At 51.0% G+C, this 24,181-nt stretch overlaps 1 protein-coding gene across 8 annotated transcripts in view; it reads left to right on the top strand.

Moving 5' to 3' along the window:
- The window catches only part of GRB10 (growth factor receptor bound protein 10), a 208,663-nt gene that overhangs the window by 100,452 nt on the left and 84,030 nt on the right, over positions 1–24,181 (top strand). For all 8 annotated transcript variants that reach the window (XM_061198300.1, XM_061198299.1, XM_061198298.1 and 5 more), the window contains 2 exons: positions 17,716–17,917; positions 22,147–22,288. In XM_061198300.1, coding sequence (XP_061054283.1) covers positions 17,716–17,917; positions 22,147–22,288 — 344 coding nt within the window. The remainder of the gene's footprint in view (positions 1–17,715; positions 17,918–22,146; positions 22,289–24,181) is intronic.

Genomic DNA, 24,181 nt, shown 5'->3' with positions numbered 1-24,181 from the left:
TACGGAAACTCAGTACAGCACAGAGAAGTTGTGGTAGAGCCCTGAGGACAGGGGGCCCGTGACTCCTCCAGGGGTGGTGGACATGGGGGATGGGGGGCAAACTGGATCCCTACCATGTATGACCCACAGCCATCGATTCCAGGGGGCAAACTGGATCCCTACCATATATGATCCACAGCCATCGATTCCAGTGGGCAAACTGGATCCCTACCATGTATGATCCACAGCCATCGATTCCAGCAAGCAAACTGGATCCCTGCCATGTATGATCCACAGCCATCGATTCCAGCAAGCAAACTGGATCGCTACCATGTATGATCCACAGCCATCGATTTCAGGGGGCAAACTGGATCCCTACCATATGTGATCCACAACCATCAATTTCAGGAGTGACTGACTAAAAGTGGAAAACAAAATGTTTTTTATTTTGTCTAATAATAAGAGTTAGTGATTTCAAGATCTGTGAGTCTGTTTCTATTTTGTGAATAAGCTCATTTGTATCATTTTTTATTAGATTCCACATATAAGTAATATCATATGACATTTGTCTTTCTCTGTCTGACTTGCTTCACTTAGTATGATCATCTCTAGGTCCATCCATGTTGCTGCAAATGGCATGATTTCATCCTTTTTCATGGCTGAGTAATATTCCATTGTATATACGTACCACATCTTCTTTATGCATTCATCTATCGATGGACATTTACACAGATCTTGAAATCAAACTTATGGTTACCAAAGGGGAAACGTGGGGGGAAGTGATAAATTAGGAGGTTGGGATTGACATATACACACTACTATATATAAAATAGATAACTAATAAGGAGCTACTGTATAGCACAGGGAACTCTACTCAATATTCTCTAATAACCTGTATGGGAAAAGAATCTGAAAAAGAATGGAAATATGTATGTGTATAACCGAATCACTGTACTGTACACCAGAAACTAACACAACATTGTAAATCAACTATACTCCAATAAAAATTAAAAAAAAAAAAGAATTAATGAGTAGTGAGAATCTTCATACACTCAGGCCGAGAAAAGACTTCCTAAGTAAGACTTAGCACAACCATAAAGGAAAGATGTTTGAGTCCATAACACACAGATTGCTGTACAAACCTAACAGACAGCAATCTAAAACACTGAAAGGCACACTTTGGCCCGGGAAAAATATTTGCAGTGCGTATAACGTGCAAAGTATTAGTATCCTCAGTTTACTGTAAAAAATTCCTATACCTGAGAGAAACAATCGAATAGAAAAACTGGCAAAAAGCAGGAGCAGGCAGTTTGCAAAAGAGGCCAGCATGCTGTGTTTGTATGTGATGCTGCACGGTCATTTCACATGGAAATGTGGAAGCGGCTGGTCCGGGGCTGGAGGAAGCCTGTGCTCCCAGGTCTGTGACGTGGGGCAAAAAAGCGCAGGTCTCTCGCTCTCTTTCAAGTGCATCCAGGTGCCGCATGCTCAGCCTTCCTTTGGCACCGCTGCGGCCCCGCGTGTCCCTGTGCCTGTTTGTGTGCGCGGGCTGGGCTTTGCAGCGTCCAGCTGTGCAGCACAGAGGCCAGTGCCCTCCCGGTGTGGTGGCTCTGCCCCCTCCCAGGCCGGGGTCTGCACAGCCTGCAGGAGCCTGCAGCCTGTCCTGCCTGGGGTGGAGGGGGCCCTCCTGCATCCCTGAGCCATCCCTCCTCTCCTTACCACCTCCGTGCCGGAAGTTCTTCCTAACGAGACAGCTTGGGATACGGCACAGCACTTGACAAGGACAGAGCGCTGTTCTTTCTTGCTTCCTTAATCTTCAAGGCATCCAGGTGCTCCAACCCTAGGCCTTAGGTGTCTGTGAGGTGTTTGATCTGGTCCTTTGCAAGGGACCTGATGTTTAGAATAAAAGATCTGCCATGACTTTCCTTGACCTGTTCCTTCTCTCTGGCAAAGAGGATTTAATGCCCTGGTTTCTGTTAGCTCATTCCTAACCTAAGCAGCTTATTTTTGTGTGACGGTTGTTCAAAATGCTTCAGACATTTCCTAGCAGCAAGCTGCAAAAGGGATGTGTCTTCTTTGGAAAGTGGGAGGTTTTGCAATAGCTGGAATTAATTACTCCTGACAGTATTTAAAAAATATATTCTTTTATGAGGGTAAAATATATATAACATAAAATTTACCATTTTCACCATTTTTAAGTGTGTTTCAGTAGCATTCAGTACATTCACAGTGTTGTGCGATTCTCACCGCTATCTGTTTGAAAAATGTTTTATCATCCCAAACAGAAACTCTGTACCCGTTAAGCAAGAATTCCCCCAGCCCCTGGTAACCTCTCTTCTACTCTCTTCTTTCTCTGTGAGTTTGCCTTTTCTAGGTACCTCGTGTGCGTGGACTCATACAATATTTGTCCTTTTGTGCCTGGCTTGGTTTACTTAGTATAGTGTTTTGAAGGTTCATCTTGGTTGTAGCATGTATGAGAGTTTCATTCTTTTGCTAGCCGAATTATATTTTGTTGTCTGTAAACTACATTTGTTTATCACTTTATCTGTCAATCTACCCTAGGTCTGCCTTCACCTTTTGGCTGTTGTGACTAATGCTGCAAGGAACATGGGTCTGCAAATATCTGTTTGAGTCTCTGCTCTCAGTTCCTCTGGGCATATACTTAGGAGTAGAATTGCTTAATAGTATGGGAATTCTATGTTCAGCTTTTTCTTGATAATATTTTTTGAGATGTGAGGTTTCAGAGAATTGTGGTTTTTGGAAGTTCGGCCTTTTCTCATTTTAAACAACTTGCATCTGATTGTTATTCTTGCTCCGCACTGAAGCTGAGTGGTCCAGCCCTGTCCTGCTCCACCCAGCAGACCACAGCTGAGCAGAGATGCCCCGAGGAGGGGAGAGGTTTGAAATCCACGCAGGAAAGTCACTGCACATGAGCTGGGACTGTGTTCTCTGGAGACGGGGCCATGTGTGCACACAGCCAAGCCTCCTGAGATGTGATCAAAGCATCGCCCACGACCCCTGGGGTTGTGAACCCCAGAAACGGAGTCAGTCCCCAGTTCAGAAGGAGACTCGGAAATCCAGCAACTCGGCTCCCTGAATCGAGGGATGCCTTCCGGTCTCCGGCCTCCCGTGGTCCTGTCACCCCGTCACAGATCTTTTCTGCTTTGGTTGCTTCTCTTGGTTTTCTTTAGACCAAAAGTTTTGCTTATTAGGGTGCAGTTTTAATGTGCACAACTGTATTTGGTGGAGTGCTTTTTTTCCCCCTAGGAACAGTGTAAGCGTAGAAGAAAGATGTGGAGCCAAGACCATTTCAGAAACCCCGGTATTGCATGGAAGACTCTGCCGAGTACAGAAGACCAAAATTAGAAAAGAATGTCATTTGCTAGAGATGGTAAAATAGATGCAAAAAGATGGTCTTGTTTTGGATGTTCCCCTTCAGGGAGTTGATCCGATGTCCCCAGATGCTGGGGGCGGCCGGGCTTGGGGCTGCTGTTTTACCTCTTGATTCATCTTGCCCTGTGACAGCAGGCAAGTTAGTAACCACCGTGCAGTATAGATTATTCGTTTGTATACACGGATCTTGCATGATTATTGTGAAGATCAATAGTAGTGATGATGATGATGATACCTTGGAGTCCTGTGCTAGGAATCCTCCTGCATGTCTCATTTTTTCATCTAGTCATCAAAGCTACAGATAGGGAAACCGGGGCAGGAGAGGGTCAGTGCTTGCCTGGAAATCACAGAGAGGTCATACGGTGGTGAAATTGGAATCAAAGCCAAGTCTCTCCACCTTCACATTTTGAGATAGTTGAGGGGAAACACCTAGCACACACCTGTACATAAAAGCTGCCTTCTAAGTGTTCCTTTATGTATTGTATTTTTCCCCTTTCTCCTGAGATGATACATGTCTCGAGGGCAGGAACCATGTCTTCCCCACCTCGAAGGTTCTGCTATAGGGCCTTGTCCATAGTTGGATTTTATAGATATTTGTTTAACGGATTTCTGAGCTCACATGCCATATATATACCTGTGGGTTCCAGAAAGGGCCTGAGATCCTGCCTCTACCTTCCATGGGTTCGGATGATTCCAGGCGAGCAAAGACAAGACCAGTTAGCGGAGCCCTTCCCTTCTCATGGTGCCGCTGATTAGGTGTCAGGAACATTTGGATGAGGGGGTGATACATGAGAGAGTGTAAGTCAGCCGAGGAGATGAGGTTGCTTTCTTTAAAATTATTAAAAAAAATTTTTTTTAATAGAGTAAAATAAAATATATTCTTTAATGGAGGTATAGTTGGTTTACAATGTTGTGTTCATGTAACATGAGGTTGCTTTTGAACCGAGCTTGCGTCCTGGTTCATGGATACCCTGTCATCCAGTTCACCCTTTGCTGTATGATGGAGAACATCTCCAGTGCATTACTCACCACACACACACACACACACACACACGTAACTTTTATTTTCTTACTATCATTTCCTTATAGTGAAACTAGCCTGTCTTCCAAAGATAATGTTCAGAAAGAAATGCTCGACAAAATCCTGAATCGTAATGAATACCAGCCTCTGGTTGGATGTTGATGCCAGAGCTGATGTAGTTTTGATTTCTTTTACCCCTTCCTTGTGCCTAAACACCTTCGATTGGGTTAAGATGCAAAAAAGCCCTTAAGGATGCTTCTACAGCATCCTTTCAAGTGATGATATTATAGCCCATCAGAAAGGTATCGTGTCCTCTGTTTCTTCCATGTTTACCTGACTTCCCTGTTATAAAAATAGGTTCTTCACCTGTTAAGAACTTGTGTGTCATATTTTAACTCACCGAATGCACTTAATTGTCCTGAGGTGGGCACTGTTATTATCCCATATTTACAGGGAAGGAGATTGAGGCACAGGCATTAGCAAAGTCGCCCAGATCACACCCCAGAGGAGTGGCGGAGCTGGGCCCGAACCCAGCTGGGCCGGGGGCTCTGGCATCTGCGCTTCCCACCACCTTGCTGCTCTGCCTCAGGGCTCCTCCTCCATCCTTAACAGAGTCCATGCATATTTTCCTTTCTTTTTGACTCCTCACGTTTTTCAGGTCCTCAAACTGAGATTTTGTTGACTGTAGGGACTGGATTTTCCTTGTTCTTGAAAGCAGCCAAGTGGGTAGGATCCCACGGTCACCACCCCCCATCCTGGGTGGTGGTCTCCTTCCTGTTACCCTTCTTCCATCCTTCCACTGGGACAATCATTCGTCTCCATAACGAAGAGGTAACAGAAAGGCATCAAGTTGCCGGCTCTCACTCTGTCTTTCCCAGGGTCAGGCAAGCGGCGGACCTCGCCCTTCCTGGTTCTCACTTGGAGCAGAATTGAAACACCCACTGTCACCCTGTGTAATTTCTCAAGTCTCGGCTGTTCTGGGCCTTCGCTTCCCTGATGCTCTGACAGCTCACGTCACTCTTGCCTGTTTCCTTTGAGCGGATAATTGGGCTCCATTCATGTTTCTTGTTTTCTCTGGCTGTCAGGACGCCCGCCCTCCGCTAGAGGCTTTATCCCCACAATGCCTTCTGTTCTTCTGGGGCCTTTGCTTTTCATGCTCTTCTCTGTAGTTGTGCTGTTCCTTTCATTCATTTCATTCATTCAACAAATATCTGCTGTTTGTCCAGGCCACGCCAGGCATGGGGCCCAGGCCCTAGGGATGCAGCAGGAAGCAGTGGGTCCTTTTTAATGTATTGGTCACATAACACATGGACCTTTTCGTCCAAGGAAGTATAAATCCCTTTTAGAAGTGACGGGGCACAACTTAGATATAATTCCTTCATTATTAAGATTCGTGATGAATGAATATCTTTAGATTGCTCTTAGGTAGGAAACGAGAATATCCTAGCTCCTGAAATCTAACAATATACGTCTTCCTTTGTATTACACTTTATCTAAATTACTTTATTTTTTTAACTGCAATTAACCAGCCATTTCAGGTAAAAAAAAATTTTTTTTTGGAATGAGTTATTTTTCTTTTATCATTTTAAGGTCTATCCCCAAAGGGAGATCTCAAGCTAGAGATTTTCCATAAGGAAAAGTAACCCTCTGATCTTCAGGACACAATGTACTGCTGCCTTCAGAAGTACTTCAGCAAGGTTACAGCATCACTTGTTCACGGGTCTAATATTTGCTAATATTCTATACCCCACTGTGCGTTAATCTGTCTCCAGGAAGGCCCTCAAAGATCTCAGCTCCTTACCTGGGGGCAGGCCCTGCAGGTACATGACTAGTTGACCCTTTCGGAGATCCTGGGAGGAGCAGGTGCTTCCGCAGGATGAAGTAACCGGGCGCGGGCCGCGGAGCCGGGAGCCTGCCTGGTGGTTCCCACCACCCTTTGCTGCTCCCTTAGAACTGGGCCCCTGCCAGGGGCGGGTAGCCAACACTTGCTCAACCCTGGGCCTCGTTCTGACTGAGAGAGACGTTAATAACAGTCCTGACCTTTTCAGGAGCGGGGGGCAGGGACTAGAGGAGATGGGGGCACAGGTTGTTAATCCTTCCACCTCCAAGGGTACATTTGAGATACATTTTGAAAAATAATCCCAGTGGACTGCATCTGCTTGTGTGTCAGATGGCTAAAAGCACCTTTGCGTCACGAACGCTTCCTGTTTGGGGGGCTCAGTGTAGTGAACCCCAGGGGCTGCCAACACAAGGCCAGCTAGAGGTCTGCATCGTAGGGAGATGGTTTCTACCTTCCTTGCAGCTAATGGACTAACTCTCGGTGACACCAGTTGCTGTGTTTTCTCACTGATCGTCCCCTCTGGCTCTGTACTGTGTGGCTGCCGGTGCCTGCACATCCTGAATGGAGGCAGAATCCTTCTGTGGTCCCTGCGACCTTGGGGATGGCCAGGTGGGCCTGACGTGGTCAGGGAGGCTCACAGGGACGGGCAGAGCCTAGCCTGCCAGGTGATGCTTCCTGCAGGAGACCCCTGGGCCTCAGACAGTCCTCCATCCCTGCTGAAATTAGAACCTCTGGCATGTATGCATCTGGTGGCCCGGGTGTGACTTACCCGGTGGGCCTTTTTCCAGGGAACTAACAGACGGGGGACTCAGCAGCCCCAAGAGAGTTTGGGAACTCTGCCTGGCTGTCTGACCTTCTGGAAAATTCTACAGCTTGATTTATGGAGGCTGGTGACTCCATTTTCCACATACTCAGCTGACATTTACTGACCACCTACTGTGTGCCAGCTGTGAAGTTAGGTAGGGAGGAAAAGGCACAAGAACGTGCCAGGTCCAGCCTCTGGAAACTCAAGGTTAGTGACAAAGAATGATGTGTACATAGGAAATTAAACTAAAACTAAAGTTTAGTGAGAAAAACTGAGGAAAGTTAAAATTATAATGTACCAGGGAAGCAGGATGTCCACCCTTGGAGTTGGCTTTGACCTCCATCTTCATCTTGGGAGAGCTGAGTCACCCTATGTCTTGGCTTTTTTATCTGAAATCTTAAAAATGCCTACTTGGCTGGTTTGGTAGGAAGATTAGAAACTGCTTGACCTACAAGATATGCCTGGCATAAGCCCTGGTGCCAGAAATGGTAGCTACTGTGTGTCTTCATCATTAATAAATGCAATGTTACGTATGTAGAGAGAGAGTGAAAATCAAAGCCCTCTCTCATGGATCCAGCATGTGCAACCTCTCCCTCTGGGCTTGCTCCTTCAGAGTTCGTGTCCATCAAGGCCCAAATTCTGAGAAAGACTGTCCTGAGTTTTCCTTCTGCTGGGGTGTTATTCGGAAGGTTCTGCTTATATGTGTACTGTTATTTCTCTTGGTTGACAAACCATTTTCATAAGAATCATAAGCCCTTGTTTAGGAACTCTGTTCATTCCTTGACCCGACTCCAGAGATTTGGATTCAGAATGAATCCAAGTGAGTCCCAGGAACCTGTTTTCACAAGCAAGCCTCCCAGGGGGTCCTGCTCATCAGACAGATTCCAGAGGGATGGATCTCCATCATCCCAGCCCCACCGGCCCCCTCCTGAACGTTGCATCTTTCCACTTAAGCCCTATTTCCATCACATCCTGCAAAGACAGCGCCTCTCTCCTGGGCATTGCAGTTCCGGGAGACGTGCCATTTCTTGGAATTGCCTGGTACGTTCTCCTGGAAGGAGTTTCCCCATCCTGATGCCTGAGAAATTGGGCTCTTCGTAGAGCTGAGTGCCCTCTGCTTGACCGTCTTGCCTTACATAACAGAGATCTTGTTGTAAAGTCCTCGTCTTCTGACAGGTAGTGAGCACAGCTGTCCTGGGAGAGTGTCTGTCCTCTAGGATACTTTTCTGGTTTGGGCAGTTCATTAACTCTACCAAGGCTGTTTCCATCTGAGGACACAAAGTGTCCTCTGTGCCACTTCTGCTGCCTGCATGCCCCTAACCTCTCTTGTAAGACGCTCAGTTGGGGTTGAGGTCCCCCATTTCCGTGAGGAGCCCAGTCTCTGTTTGGAATATCTCCATCTCCTCCTCTCGTACACCGGAGTGGGTTTTAGCTTCTTCACCGAGGGAATTATTTTTCCAGAGGTGGTGGGAGAAGTTTCACCTCCTTCCTTGCAACTTTGCATTTAGTACCATAATCCTTTTCCAGAGTGTGATGCCTAGGACTTCATTACGTTTAGGTGGTGGGATTCTTTTCTCTTTTGTTAATGTCTGTATTTCCAGTAGCTGGACCAATGTCAGAGATGTAGTTGGTGCTCAGTCAATATCTGTTGAAGGAAGAAAAACATGGGTTACATGAAGGAATTTTACATTTATGGAGGTAAATGCACAGAATCATAGAGAGTTAATGTTGAATGGGGTAGTGAAGATAATTTACCTTTAAAAAAATTGACTGTTTGCAATCACGGTGCCAGTGAGTGACAGGCTTTTGGCCTGTGCCCTGGATTTTCCCTGTTCAATTCCAGTGTTCTTGGATTAATATTTTTAAGATTAATGGAAAATGGGAACCTTCCAGAATAAGTTATTTGCATAGTTTCTTGCACCCAGGTTTCTGCCCTGATTTATGATGTAATAGAAGAATTGGGAATCAAAATCAGAAGGTTGAGAAGAAAAAGATTAAATTGCTAAGGATGACTTGAGAAAGATGCAATTAATCTTTTGCCCCTTTTGAGCGATATTTTGTATGTTTCGTTCTCCCCGCTCCCCCAAATTGTCCTCTAATAGTACAAATAGAGATTGCACAACAGAGTCTGTAGTTTTTTCTGCAATTTGTAGCCCGGGTCCTTGGTCCTTGCTTGGCAGTTGTAACTTTTCGGTCGTGGAAAATTGTGCTCCAAGGTGCAGAAAACAGTCTTAAAAGACCTGAAAGAAACTTATGTGATGTCCAGGTCTTTCCTGGCAACAGTGTGACAGGATAAAAATCCAAGAAAGGGGGAAACTTATGCTCTTTTCTCTTATGCCAGTTCTTGAATTTCAGTGAATGGGATCACTGAGTGGAATGCGTAGCTTTCCTCGTTTTCTTTGTTTGTTTTTTCGGTAGAATTATTCTGCAGCTCTCTTGTAAGACATAGACTGAACAAGTACATCTCACGGGAATCAGAGTCCAGAGTGATTCATCATTAATCACTTTTCTGCTTGTCTGCTATGGTGGTGGAGCTGGCTTGTCAGGCTGCTAGGATGTCTGCATTTGACTCTGATCTGCCCCAGAGGGAGTGCCGCATCCTGCCCTCCGTGTGTTGCAGCCTCCTGGGCTGTCACAGACCCGGTGGTGAGACGTAGCCCAGCTTCCTCCCTGAGGGTCACTGCAGTGAGCATCTGGGCCCTTCCAGCCGCTCCGGGAGACGGATGAAGAGCGGTTGGCAGGGCTGTGAAGGATGCCGGCTGGCTGTGTTTCTGCGGGTCTGTTCGTTCAGCCTCCGTTGACGGCCAGGCCCTGCACAAGCCATCGAAACATGAACCCCTTATGGGAGGATGCACAGAGGTATGGTTGAGTACCTACCTTTTGCAGTCCACGGCGTTGGTGGAGAAGCATACACGTGTGTACTAAAAGTTAATGTTCGCTGGGAAGAGGAATTCATGTTTCGTGTAACTCGGGAAACGAGTGTGGTGGTCCTGGGCCTTCAGGAGCCAGTCTGCCTGGGCGTCCTTGGCCGGTCACCCAAGAAGCCAGCCCCAGGGACCCCCCCCCCCCCCGTGGCCCTCAGCCTCCATGGCCTAGGCACCTCCTGAATCTTGTTTTACCTCTTGCCTAGGTTCTTGCATCCATCGCTTCGATGAAATATTTCTTTTCTGGGAAGGACCCTTGACTCTTTTCCACACTAAACTCCTGTCCCCACTTGTCACCCTGGGCCACCTGCACTGACCCCAGGAGCCCACCCCTGTGATGACTGACAGGAGTGACGTCCATACCGTTTCTTTCTGCTGGTGGAGGAAGCCACACGTGTGCAGGCAGAGAGCAGTGGCGGGGGCTGGTGCTCATGCTGGGGACGAGTGAGGACCACAGGTGTGCAGAATCGGGGAGGGGGCACCTGTCCGCCAGAGGGATGGGGCTTGAGGCCAACGGGTGGGCAGCGCGTCCCCTGGAGTGGGCTCTGGGGAGGGTGGGGCAGCCCAGGACGACGCCCTGCCCATGAGGTCCAAGCACGTGGCATTGGTTCCAGGCAGGCAGGTTTAGGGTTGAGGGCTTCTTAAAGGCACCCAAGTAGATCAGCCAGGAGAAGACCTTAAGTGAATGTATTTGAGAATATTAAGCATTCCAATTTAAAAAATGCTTTCACTATTATTTTTTTTTTAATTGTGGTAAAACATACCTAACGTAAAATGCACAAACCTCTAAGCAGTGCCCACAGCCTTTCTCACCTGTGTGGTTGTAGACGAGGGTTTGCGTCTAAATCCCGTCTTGATTGTGCTGAGTCACAGCTGTGGACCCTTAAGCAATCATGAGGGGTGGTGCTTCTTTAGACAGACCGTGTAGACCTAAATGTGGCTTTGAGGAAAACAGGTTACAGGTGTCGTGAAGGCAGAGCGTCAACGGTCTACGTGCTCTGTATTATCGACAGGGCTGCCTGGTAGGATGCTGGCTTTGTCACTTGCTGTGGGATGCTCTAGGGAGGGCTTCTGGATGCAGTTCCTCAAGAACAGAAGAAAGTGCCAGAGCTCTCCAGGAACCGGACTCACGACTAACTAAATACGCACGTTCCCTTTCTGAGTGCACAGTCCTGCATCTGGATTAGCAGAAGGAAAGGCATTCCAAGAAAAATAATCAGGCTACCAGCTATTGATACAAAGCAAGGCACAGACTGCCCAGCATCAGCAGATTGGGAGGGTTGTTTTAATGTTCACTTTGTCTAACTGGATTGGTCCCAGGGTGTGTGTGTGTGTATTTGTCCAGTTTCATGTCACCAGCTGACCCTGACTATGCTCTGGGCGGTGGTTCCACCCACATGGCCTGTGAGTCCTGGGAGAGGGGGTCCTCTGAGCCCCACAGCCGCCCAAAAAGTGTAGGCTTTTTCGAATGTATATATGGTCCTAATGGAAAAAAAAAAAAACACGCAAATTCTTACAGGTTGTTTAATTAATCATTTTGTTGACCTGTATTTCTCAATTAATAGACATTGAACTTGGCAATTACTGTTGTCTGTGGTGGTAGACAGGAAAGGACGCCAGTTTTCCCGCATGTTGGGAAAACGTTTCTCTTGTAAACATGGAAAACATAAGGAGTTGTGAATCTCTCCAATGCTGTGTATGTATTTCTGTGCATATGCCAGACAGACTAATTCTGAGGGTTTTTATGTCCTGCCTGCCCAAGTAACCACTGAAATAAAACATTGGTTTTGTTTGTTTGTTTGTTTAATGACAGGATTTGGGAGTTGCATTTGTATTTTTATTTGGAGTTGGGGTTAGGTGATTTGCTTTTATATTGGCTGACTGTCTTTAAATATCATGAATCAGAACAGAAAAGACTACTCTAATGGTGTAATACTTCATTTTCTTATTCTGCTTACTTATGTCCAAGCACCTCTACATACTAAAAATTAAATACACGTGACTAGAATACATGAGGATTGAAGATGAATTGGTGTGCAAAAAGGTATTTCAGTAGCGTGTTGAGTTATATTTGTACAAGGTTTTAACTGCTTAGAGGTCAACAAAAAAGCTTGCCCGGGGAACATGGTTTAGGTTGCAAGTGCTTTTTCAGGCTGGGCCTTTAGTTCCTGTCCGGGTAGAAATGTGTGAGAACTTTGGCCTTTGCACATGTGCTGGGGAGTTTTCAGGTCTTGTGCTGTCAAGAAAACTCCCTAAATACTTTTGTTCTTAGAATTACTCCAAGTAATTCTCCCACCCCAGCTGGCTGTCCTACAATTTAGTTCAATTCTGATGCTACGTACCTGGTTTGATCATTTATTGGAGCAGCCCACAGAACTCAGCAAGACGGTTTACTCACTAGATAACCAGTTTGTTGTCAAGGGTACAACTCAGGAACAGCCAGATGAAGAGATGCAGAGGGCAAGGTACCCGGGGAGGCGGGGCGGAGCTTCCTGCCCTCTGGGTCACCCTCCCAGCACCCGCACCTGCTCACCGTCCTGGAAGCTCTCAAGGCCCAGTCTTTTAGGGTTTTTATAGAGGCTTCATCATACAGGCATGATTGATGAAATCATTGGCCATTTGCAGTTGGCCTCCCTGGAGCTCGGGGGTGGGGCTAAAAGTCCCAGCCTCTAATCACACAGCTGGTTCCCCTGGCAGCCAGTCTCTATCAAGTTCTTATCTGGGGGCTTTCCAGAAATCACCTCATTCCCATAAATTCAGACCTAGTCGAAAGGGGCTTGTTATGATTAACAAAACACACTTCTTTCACCTTTACTAGTAGCTCGGGAGCTATTTCAGGAACAACAACAGAAAAGGGCCAGATATTATAACGAAGATGCTCCCCTTAACTCCTATCAGTTAGGAAATTACAAGGATTTTAGGAGCTGTGTGCCAGGAACCATGGAGGAAGATGAAAATATATACTTCTTCTCTTACCCCAGCCTTACAAATGCCATCTATTTTTTTATATTTTCTTTATCAACTTCTAGGGTTTGAACCTTGTAAGGAAGTTGGTGCCCTGCCCTGCCAGCTCTCTGTTACTTCAGCGTGCACCTCATATGTGACAATGGGGGGAGACGGGGGAGAGGCTCCTGTGGGTCCGTAAAGAAAGGACAGGAAGAATGCATCTGGTGCACACGTGGTGCAAGTAGCATTTCTTTAAGGTGCCAAAATAATTTCATAAAGCGGATCCAGTGTCATCTTTACTATCTAATTAAAGAAGCCACTAGAGGGCGCTGTGAACCAAGCAGGGGGCAGGGGAGCGAGTGGGGTCCGGGGGGGTGGGTGGCAGGAGGCAGTGGTGCCAGTCAGGTCCTCCTGTGACTCACTCTCTCCTCTCTGCCTGCAGCCTGCCCTCTTGCTGGCTTGGCTTCTGGAAGACATTCTCCCGGAATAATCCAAACATGAATGTGTTTCACCGAATTTGTACTCATTTTAGACCTCAGCGAGCCTCCTTTGCTAAAGATGACAGTGAGACCAGATACACCTGTGATTTGGGGATCCGATGATCGACTCAGACGTTTGGGACAAAAGTCTCTGGCCAGCTTAGGACTGGGTTATTTAAGGAAGGAAAATAACTATTAATAACTTGATTTATAACCATGTTGTTTGACCTACATTTGTCCAGTAAATATACCCTCCCAAATCCGTATGGAGTGCAACGTCACGTATAGAATTGTGTCCCTTCCCCCTTGCAGGACTCCTTTCAGAGGTACCGGCTCATGGCAGATACTTTGGCCTCAAGGTAGCAGCTATAGACACTTCATCTTAACAGTCCTTTCCAGAAGCCTCTGCTTTGTTAATGCCCTGGTGTTTGATTCTGCTATTTGCACGATGCTGCGGGAAGGCTTCCTCACATGGGTGAGCACCGATCCACGTGGATTCGTGCAGACGGCCCCACGTGTAGGAGAGACGCAGGGCAGCCTTGCTCCACGGTGGACTGGCTCGTGGAACATTCGAAAGAACTGAATGTCATTCCAGCAAAATCTCAGTGTAGTAATTTTTTTTAAAGTGCCGTGGCATGTGGAGAAGCGTCCTCCTTAGAAACAACCCTTTAAAACCCTTGTTAGGAAGATTTAATTATCAGTCTTTATTAGAATTTAACAAAGTTTAAGTAAAATCAGACAACGCTAAGTGATGTTATTATCTAAACAGACAAAATGCTGACTGACCCCACAGGAAATTTTTAAAGTTTGTCCTAGATTAGGATGTTTTAGTCTCTATTCTTGCTCTAAGGGCTGTGGAAAATAGGCAAGTTTGAAACATGCCAATATAGTGGTTGGAGTTGATTTATGAAAATTCTAACCTACCAAGTGAATGTTAAATGACTAACCTGGCTCTAACAGATTCACCATTAAATGTATTAGCGTAGAAAGTGGTTTTATCAATAACCCACCTCAGAGGAGAGTTAAAAGCACTTTAGGGCGTGCATTGCACCTACACCTTTTACCTTTATATTTACCAGCTTACGTGCAATTTGCCTTTATATTTACTTTGAATGACGTCAGAATCACTCCGTGTTCCTGAAAGCACAGTGACCTGAGTGCAGCGCAGGGTGGCCCAGGAAGGACCTGGCTGGCGGGAGAAGGAACAGAAAGAAAAGGACAGGAGACACAGAGGCCTGCCGCCGTGGGCACAGCCAAGGGCTTTCAGAAATGCGTAGGGAAGAAGTGACTCGAAGGAAAATCCACCTGAGGGGATAGGACCTTTTATTTTCTTGGCTGAAATCTGTCAGAGAGCGAGAACGCTATTCCTGTTTGATTTCTAAAGCCGGGCGAAAGCCAGGAAGACAGTGGCCTTTGCGTTCTGCTGGGTTTCCTCCGCATGTTAATCAAGTAGGAGACGCCGCTGGTGAAGCACCGTCGGACCCCCGTTGTGCTCCCTTGGCCGCCCGACCACGCCAAGGCCACTGTCCACGGCAAGGCCGCTGTCCACGCCAAGGCCACTTGTCTACAGCCGAGGCCAACTGCATAATTCCGGTGGAGTTGGTGTTTCATGCTGTTGATTCTTAGATGGTCCATTTAGATGGAAATACTGAGTTGTTACTAGGGTGAGGGAGGGTGGCACGTGGACTTATTGTTTTACAGAGTTTTACTTAAGCAGCAATTACAGATCAGCCACATGTGAGTAAAGGAGGCGAGTGGCCTTCATGATGGACATATGCTAGAACTTTCCTGAAGCTCCGACCTGGGAACTCTGGTACAACTCATACTTTTCCTCGTCAGATGACTAGGTGAGCTCTCTCCTGTTCAGCGACGGCTCTCTTTGGGTGGCCGTTGTCCACGGTTTTTGTCCTTGCCGATGTTGCTTCCTAGTTTGCGGACGAGGACCTGCACCCAGCGGCCCCGCAGGGACCAGGGGCCCGCGGGCATGTGGGGACCCCCTGCAGGGGTCTGGCTCTTCTTCCCCACCTGCCCCCGGGACTCTGAGAAAGAGCCCTGCCCGCTGACTCCCACATTCTCCCTTGTGATGGATTAATGATCGAGTTCACCGTAATTAATTATGAAGTATCGATTCAGCACTTGGTCCTTTTAATATCCGGCCCCGGGATTAATAGCAGACAACTCATAACCTGAGCTGTAGCAGCATCTTTCGGCTCCTTCTCCCCCCAAGGCCTGGAGGTGCGGAGCTCTGCCCTCTCCCCCATCAGCCCTCCCCCGGGTGCCGGGGTCTCTGCACAATCCCCCCCCCAGACACCCCCCTTCTTCCCGGGATCTGCCCCACCCACCCCGCCTGGGCCTCTGTCCTTGCCTCCAGCGGGACTGCACTCTCATCGCTGCGATTTCAGCAGCCTCCCGTCCTTCTCCACCCCCCCTCACCCGCCCCCGCCCCGGGCCATCCGTGTGTCTGTCTGTCTGTCTGTCCTCCTCAGGACCTGCCTGCAGACTGTAACGTCTCTCGTCTGGTCCAGACGCTCCCCAGACCTCTCTTCTGGGCACCACTGCCTGGAGGGTAAAGGGGCCTTGGGAGAGGGATGTTCTGTGGTCTTCCTGCCTCGTCCTGGATCTCTCCGTACCTGCACTCCACCCCCCCCGCACCTGACCAGAGACTCCCTGATCCTAAACACCCCCGCCGACCCGACCCCTGCACCCTGCGGCTTCCGTGCCTTCTAGGCTGGCTTTTGTTGTTGTTCTGTTTTGTTTCCTTCTGTCTCCTCCTGCCCTTCTGCCTCGTGAGACAGGGAGGCTGAACAAAGCAGAGGCAACGGAGACATTTGTGGGGGGAGCGGGAGGGGCAGGGAGGTCAGTGTTCCAGAAAGTTCTGTGAGCTCACTGATGGAGTGCGCACCTGGTGAGCTCATGTTGGCAGCTGCAAAACTTGTTTTCAGATTCCAGGTTCCCTGCTGACTTCTGGTGTGACCTGGGGCGAGTTACTTGACTACCCTGGACCAACTTCCTTGGCTGTTAAACCAGGTTAATAGGCACCCCTCTGCATTGTTTTGTGAGGAATAAATGAAACAGAGCAAATAAATAACATCGACCAAGTGTTTACCCTGCGCCAGGCTCCATTACAGAGCAGGTGAGGACTCACTGATTCCTCACGCCCACCTGCTGGCCTGGCACCACTGTGAGCTCCAGTGAGAGCTGCAGACCCGGAGGGGTGGAGACCCGGGACTGGGGCTTGGACCCCAAACCGGCCGGCGCAGGACAGGGGCAGGGGTGGGGCAGCAGGGGCTCTCCTGCCCCTCGGGGGCTGCTCACCTCGGGTGGGGCGAGGCCTGGCTGTCTTGGGCCCTAAGCTCTGGTTTGTTCCCTGGGTGTCCCCTGGGCTCCGGGGGAGCACATGGGCTGTGAATTGGGTGACCTGTGACCTACTCGTGAGAGGCAGCCTCAGTCGCGTCAGCCACGTTGTTAGAAAAGGACGGATCTCCAGAGCTGAGCCCGCGGGATGTGCGTGTGCGTGTGTTTGGGGCGGTTATTGTGAGGAGTCGACTCGCACAGTCGTGCGTCCACGTGCACGTCTGCGGGGCCGCAGGTTGCAGACCCGGGAAGAGCCGCCACCCCTCTTCCCGGAGCCCTCGTTGTCCTCGTCTCTCTTAGACTCTCGTCTCAGAATAGCTTCACGGAAGCATCTAGAATGATGGTTGACCGGCTTCAGCCACACCGACACATAAAGCTACCCATCTCTCTTTCTGGCGTTTCCTGTCGTCCTCTCTCTGCGTCGGCCTCAGGCCTTCTTGTGTGAAGGCAGCCTCTCTCTGGCTCTCGGGCACCCCGAGGCCCGCAGGTGCGGGTCTCACCAGCAGCCACCCTCGGGGCCCGTCTGCCGCGGTTGCAGCCCTTCTGGTGGCCTTCGCAGATGAGGCTGGGATCAGGGTCGAATGCTGATCCCTTCCTGTCTCTCTGCTTCTCTTCTGGAATTTTGGGGAAGGGAGAAGCCCTGACTGGCCCCATTAGGGCTCCTTGCGCCCCTGCGATTGGCCAGCTGAGGTCGGGGCTCAGGCTGTGCATGGCCCCCTGCACCCCAGCAGATGCCCCGAGAGGTTCTCCCGTGCAGATGGGAAAGGCAGATGGGCTGTCATTACTGGATTGCTTCTGGAGTATCGACAGATATCCATACATATGATGACACAGTTGGTTCCTCATAGAAATGTGTGCTTGTTTCAGTTACCGCCCTCCACCCTCACGTCGTACTTTAAGACGGTGTGAGTCTTGGAACCTGGCCGGGGCCCCTCGCTGCTGCTGACGTTTGTCTTTCTCTCCCTTTCGACGCACAGAGGACGACGTGGACCTGGAGACGCTGGTGAACGACATGGATGCGTCCCTGGAGAGCCTGTGCGCGGCCGCGGAGACGGCGCCCCTCCTGCACAATGGCCAGCATGCCCGCGGCCGGCCCCCCGGAGCAAGGCCCCTGCAGGGGCAGGTGGCCCCGCGGCAGAGGCTGCAACGGTCCCAGCCCATGCACATCCTCGCCGTCAGGTGGGCCCTGGCCTCCCCGCCAGGAGCGAGGGGTGGGTCTCGGGGCCACAGCGCCGGGCTCAGCTTGGAGGGCCCCTTCCTTCCCTCTGTCTAGCAGGGCCGCCGGGGTACCTGCTGGTACCTGGTTCAGTTCAGGTCACTTATATGATATGAGCACCTGCTCTGTGCCAGGTCGGTGGGATGTGCAGAAACCCCGTCAGAGGAGACCGCCCTGGAATAAATGAACGAATGGCCAGGCAGTCCACAGAGGGCTCCCAGGCCTCACTGCCCAGAGTGGGGCTGGGGACCAGGGGCTGGTCAGAAACGTGCGGCCTCAGACACCTGATCCCGTTCCCCCGGGGGCCGGGTGGAGGAGGCTCAGCCTCCGTGGAAAGGCCGGGACCGGAGGGAGGGGCTCTGGGGAGTGGAGGAGGGCTCGCTGGAGGAAGCAGACCTCTGAACTGGGTGTTGAAGGGTGAGCAGGAGAGATGAGCCCTGGTGTCGAAAGTGGCCGGATCCCCTTCCTTTTTTATGGCTGAGTGTATGTGTGTACGTGCCACGTGTATGTATCACGTTTTCTCCGTCCGTTCGTCCATTGCTGGGCAGCATGGACAGCGTGCTGAGTAAATGGGACCCACAGAGAAGGACAGTTACTGCGTGATTCCACTTCCACGAGGAGCCTGAAAGCGTCAGGAGCGTGGAGGCGGGGAGTGGAGAGGGTTTCCCGGGGCGGGGGGCCGGATGGGAGGTGCCGGTCGGAGGGTCCAGAGGGTCAGATTGACCCGGTGGACGAGGCCTGCCTGCGTGCCGTGCAGCGTGGCCTGAGTTAGCAGCGCTGCACTGCGTGTTGAGGAGCTTCCTACGGGGCCAGGTCTCGTGTGACGTGTTCTTATCACACACACGCACACAAAGTAATAACAATAAATAAGTGAGGAGGGTGGGTGTGAACATTGGAGGATGTTTACGGCCAGACTGCGGTGACAGGTCACGGCGTGTTCTTCTCTCCAAGCTCGTCCAGTTGTGGACATTGGATACGCACGGCTTTGTGTGTCTATCAGACCTCCACAGAGAGGGTTAGAAGAGAGATCCCAACAGGTAGGGCCAGATCCAGAGGCCTTTGGGAGCCCCTCCAAGGGGGGAGACGGGGGAAGGGTTTGAGCAGGTGAGTGAGGCTTGGATTTGGGTTTCGGTGGGTAGTTCTGGCAGCCTGGGGTCGGGTGGGGGGGATTTGGAAGCTGTTTCAGGGACCAGCCTAGAGTGGCACTGCCCTACCGGGGATGGGGGGCGTGGATGAGATTTGTCAGCTCGTGGATTTGGGGGGGGACGACAGAGTGTTGGGGGCACCTCGGCTCTCTCTCTCTGCCTGGGAGTGGGGGAAGTCGGGGCAGTGGTTGTGAATGGGGGCGATGGGATACCTTCTGGGTGGAGGCCTTTGTGAAATCCAGCAGACGAGCTCTCTGCGGTCCCCACCCCGGGCCCGCGTTGGGTCTGGCAGGTTTTCAGGTGAGGGAGGTTGAGGGGGTGACTGACACCTGCTGCCTCCCTGGGCTTTCTTGGGGGAGGGTGTGCGGTGTGCTGTGGCTTGGACGTCTGTCGGGCTGGAGCGTCTTCTTGGGAATCTCCTTTCCTTGTGGGGATGGAGTGTTCGCTGTGCTTCTGGAAACTTCTGTGAGCCTTCTTTCCAGCCCAACATCCTATGTCTTCTGCAGCCAGATGACCCTCTTGCCCAAGGTTGCCAGGTCTGTCTCGGGGGGTGGGGACCGAGTGTCTGCAGGTGGGGTGCAGTGGCCGGGGTGGCCTGGGGTCACTGCTTCTCGGCATCCTGCCCTTTGTCACATCCATCCTCCAGTGTATGTACCACTTTGCTCCCTAGAGCGTCACCCCTGTGTTCTGAGCTCCTGGTGAATTCAGGCTGGGGGGAGACATTCTTTTCTCCTGCAAGCTTCTCTGGGTCTGGAGTGTGTTGGCCACCCATCCATGGTGGCCTCGGGGAGGCCCCGGGAGGATGGAGTGGCAGCCGTAGTGACGGTGCATGAGGCTGGACCAGGCAGAGAACGGGGGTGCGGGAAGGCCTGGTTCCCTGCCAGTTAGTTGTCCAGGACCCTTGAGTCTGGAGTCCTGGCCATACTTGTCCCTCTGCCCAGGGGCTGCAGGTACTGAATCCCAGGGTTCGATGGGCACAGCGCAGGAGGCTCACTCCCTCCAGAGAGCGGGCACCGGTCCCGGGCCCAGCCTCTTCTCAGCGACATTCTCTCACGTTGTCATATCGTTTCTCATCTTCAGGTGCATTTTAAAAAATGGGACAACCAATATAGGATCCCCAAAGACTCATTTTGTAAATGGGTCTGCTGAGGATTTCCTGTGTTTGCTGAGCACCTCCTGTGTATAAGTCTGTTGGGTCCTCATATAGTAGCTGATGGAACGGTCACTGCAGCCTTACTAGGTGCGGGCGTGGTGACCCTCAGTTCCCAGGTAAGGAAACAGGCACCGGGGGAGGTGACTTGGCCCATACCTGGTGAGTGGGGACCCCAGATGCAGACCCAGGTGAGGGGCCCAAGGAGCAGGTCTGCCCTGCCGAGGACTTCCCAGAGATTGTCACACGTCTGAAGAGAGCAGGTACAGAGCAGAAACTGGAGAGTAGAGGGGTGACAGGTGGAGGAGGAGGAGGGACTGCAGTGAAGGGGGCGTGTTCGCACCTGGACGGGTGGAGGAGTGCGGTCCCACCCTTTCTCCTGGTCCCTGACCCCGCCTCCTGTGTCTCTTGTGGAGCGAAGTACCCTTTGGCCACGGGCCTCTTCAGTGGGACTCTTCGGCTTTGATATACCTTGGTTTGGCTTTGGGTGATACTTGTGAACCGCTATAAACACTTTGTTTTGCAATGTTTAAAATAACGTACTGAAATGAAATTTGCACAGCGTAGACTGAATCACTTCGTAGTGTGTGTTCGGTGGCGGTTAGGACACTCCCAGGGCTGTGCAGCACCCCCTGACCCTGTCTAGTTCCCGAGTATCCCCGTCTGCGGATGAACCTCCCACCCACTGAGCAGGGCCCCCCTGCTTTCCCCTCCCCCCAGCCCTTGGCAACCATCCATCTGTGTTCTGTGCTGTGCATTGATCTGGTCTGAATATTTCTGACAAATGGAATCATATAATATGTGACCTTCTGTGTCTGGCCTCTTTCAATTAGCACCTTTTTTTTTTAAAAAGATTTTATTTTTAAGAGCCGTTTTGGGTTCATAGCAAAATCGAGAGGCAGCTGCAGAGGTTTCCCACATGCTCTCCCCATCCCCCTCAGCATACACTCAGCCCCCTCCATCATCATCCCCACCGGGGCGGCACCCTTGTTGTCACCGATGACCCTCAGCACCATCGTTACCACCCAGAGCCCCTGCTTCACACTGGGGCTGGCTCGTGATGGTGTGCATTCTGTGGTTTGGACAAATGTGTGATGACGTGGATCCAGCCTTATAGTATTGTATGGAGTCATTTCCCTGCCCTAAGAAACAGGACTTTTAAAATGCTCAAAACTGCCTCCTAAAGAGAGAAGCTTTGTGAACTTCTGTGAAGCTAGGATATCAGAAAGTCAGCCTCTTGTGCGGTAATTCAAAACAAAGTAAAACATTCGCCGGTGAGTCACTGGTTAGCAGTACTTCCGGGCTGGGAGGTCCTGAAGGTGAGCATGGCTGCACGTCCTCCCCTCTTGCTCTGTGTGACAAAGGACTCATGCGTCCCCTGGGTTTTCTGTCACCAGGAGGCTGTTACGGAGGAGTGGGGTTTGTTAACAGTCCAAGTAAGCTCCTGGGCAGGTGGCCCAGCGGTTATAGGAAGGGCCCTCCTCTCTCTCCTCTATGTCTTATATCTGCAAGACTTGCACATCTTGCACATCTGAAACCCTGTCCCCGACCCCTGGCCCTCCACTCTGTTTCTGTCTCTGGATGTGACTGCTCCAGGTGCCTCGTTGCAGTGCCGTCCTCACGGTTCATCCGTGCTGTAGCTCGTGTCAGAATCCCCTTCCCCTTGCAGGCTGAGTGATGCCCCGCTGCACGTTTACACCACATTGTGTCACTGTTCCTGGGACAGTGGGCCATTGGTTGCTCCCTCCTTTTGACGGTTGTGAGCAGTGCGGTGTGGGCACAGGTGTCCAAACATGCATCCAAGTCCCTCCCTCGGGTTTCCAGGCAGATTCCCAGACGTGGGACCCCTGGGTCCTGAGCGGACGGCAGCTTTTGACGGGCGTTGTCTCTCCTGCAGGCGCCTGCAGCAGGAGGACCAGCAGTTGAGGACGTCATCTCTGCCGGCCATCCCCAACCCCTTCCCCGAGCTCTGCGGCCCCGGGAGCCCCCCTGCACTCACGCCGGGCTCCTTACCTCCTGGCCCGGCTGCTGCGAAGCAGGTGAGCCACCCCTGGTTGGAACGCCAGGCTGCTCGCGGGCGGAGTTAGGACAGACGAGCTGGCTCTTGGCTCTGGGAAGAAAGGAGGGACATTGTGGGATCTTTGCTCGTCTCCTGTTGCTACCAGGCTTGTTGCCTGGCAAAGCTTTTTCCTTTACTGGCCAAAATGCCACTTTGGAATGATTTAGGAACAACGTTTAGGATGTCTTAGATGTTTATATGTTATAGAAAGAGTCTTATAAAAATGGTAAAAAAATAATAGTACTGATCATTTGATGCTGAAAGATGAATTTTAGTTCTCTGAAAACAATGTCACCACCGTCATCGTCATCTGGATCAATGAGGCATTACCCCTGGGCTTCCCTGGGCACCGGGACTGGAGGGTAATTGAACGGTTGGTAACATTCCTGACTTTGAATAGGATGTGCTCAGGGCGGAAGGATTTTGACTTGACCCAGAAGGTGACAGCCAACTTTTAAACCAGCAGTTTCGAGGTGCCTGTGAGACACACATTGTCCCCAGGGGAGGAGACAGGCAGAGCTTCAGTAAGTCATCCACGGTCAAATCGCCAGTCATCACCTTGTCAGAAGGGTGGGCTGGCAGTTCCGTCCCTCCTGGCTGGCAGGGCCTGGTCCAGGGTGAGCTGCAGGCTTGGGAGGGGGACCCGGTGATGTTCCACAGTGGGGTATGGCACTAACAATAACAATAATAATAATAACAACAACAAAGATGGCGAAAACAACATTCTATGTGGTTTATGTGTTTATTTATATAAATAACATTTACTTCTCAAAGCAAACCTGAGAGGTACAAATGGTACATCTAGTCTGCATTTGGGAAACTGAGGCCCAGCTGTGAGTGGTGGAGCTGGTGGGGGGCCGGTGTGGGTGGTGGAGCTGGTGGGGGTCCCGGTGTGGGTGGTGGAGCTGGTGGGGGTCCCGGTGCGGGTGGTGGAGCTGGTGGGGGTCCCGGTGCGGGTGGTGGAGCTGGTGGGGGCCCCGGTGCGGGTGGTGGAGCTGGTGGGGGCCCCGGTGCGGGTGGTGGAGCTGGTGGGGGTCCCGGTGCGGGTGGTGGAGCTGGTGGGGGGCCGGTGCGGGTGGTGGAGCTGGTGGGGGTCCCGGTGCGGGTGGTGGAGCTGGTGGGGGTCCCGGTGCGGGTGGTGGAGCTGGTGGGGGTCCCGGTGTGGGTGGTGGAGCTGGTGGGGACCGGTGCGAGTGGTGGAGCTGGGCAGCACCTGACACCAGGATCTGGCACCTCTGATCTTAGCCACTAAACTAGGTCTTCCTGGGCCCTTGATGTTCTTTCTTTTCAGTGAGTGTATTTCAGAAGCCTCTTTGCCTTTTCTGGTGGAGCCACTCTCCTCTGCACTTTTCCACCCTTGTTGTCCTCAAGCATGATATGTCGCACATCCTCTTTCTCTGCATATCCATGCCCTGCACCATGCGGGGTCTGCACTCTTATGAGGGAGACGTTTCTCCTGACGCTCGCCCGCTCCCGAGAGCTGCTGCCTTCTGACCTCATGCCTTGCAAGCGGGCTGCGCCGTCCCTGTATCAGCACTCAGAGGTGAGGTCAGGGTCCCTTTCTGCGGCCAGCGCTGGCCGGGCTACAGCCCTCATCACATGCCTGAAGTCCATCTGGGATGTCTGCCTGCCTGGTGACCTTCTGCTTCAAATAAGGGTCTAGACAAGCTGTCTGTGGGTTGGGCACTGAGGTTGTTTACAACATTACCCGTCCTAAAATAAGACCATGAAAATATTATCTGGCTCTCGCAGCGGCTGGCAAGAAAACCGGCCTCCACCCCGTGGACTGTACAACTCTGTAAGCAGAATCAGGAAACCCAGGGATTTTGCCTGCTGTTTTACTTGGGATCAGAGTTAGTTCCCCCACAAGAAC

The sequence above is a fragment of the Eubalaena glacialis genome, chromosome 8 (assembly GCF_028564815.1).
Source record: "Eubalaena glacialis isolate mEubGla1 chromosome 8, mEubGla1.1.hap2.+ XY, whole genome shotgun sequence".
NCBI lineage: Eukaryota > Metazoa > Chordata > Mammalia > Artiodactyla > Balaenidae > Eubalaena > Eubalaena glacialis.
This window is presented reverse-complemented; position numbering and strand designations above follow the sequence as displayed.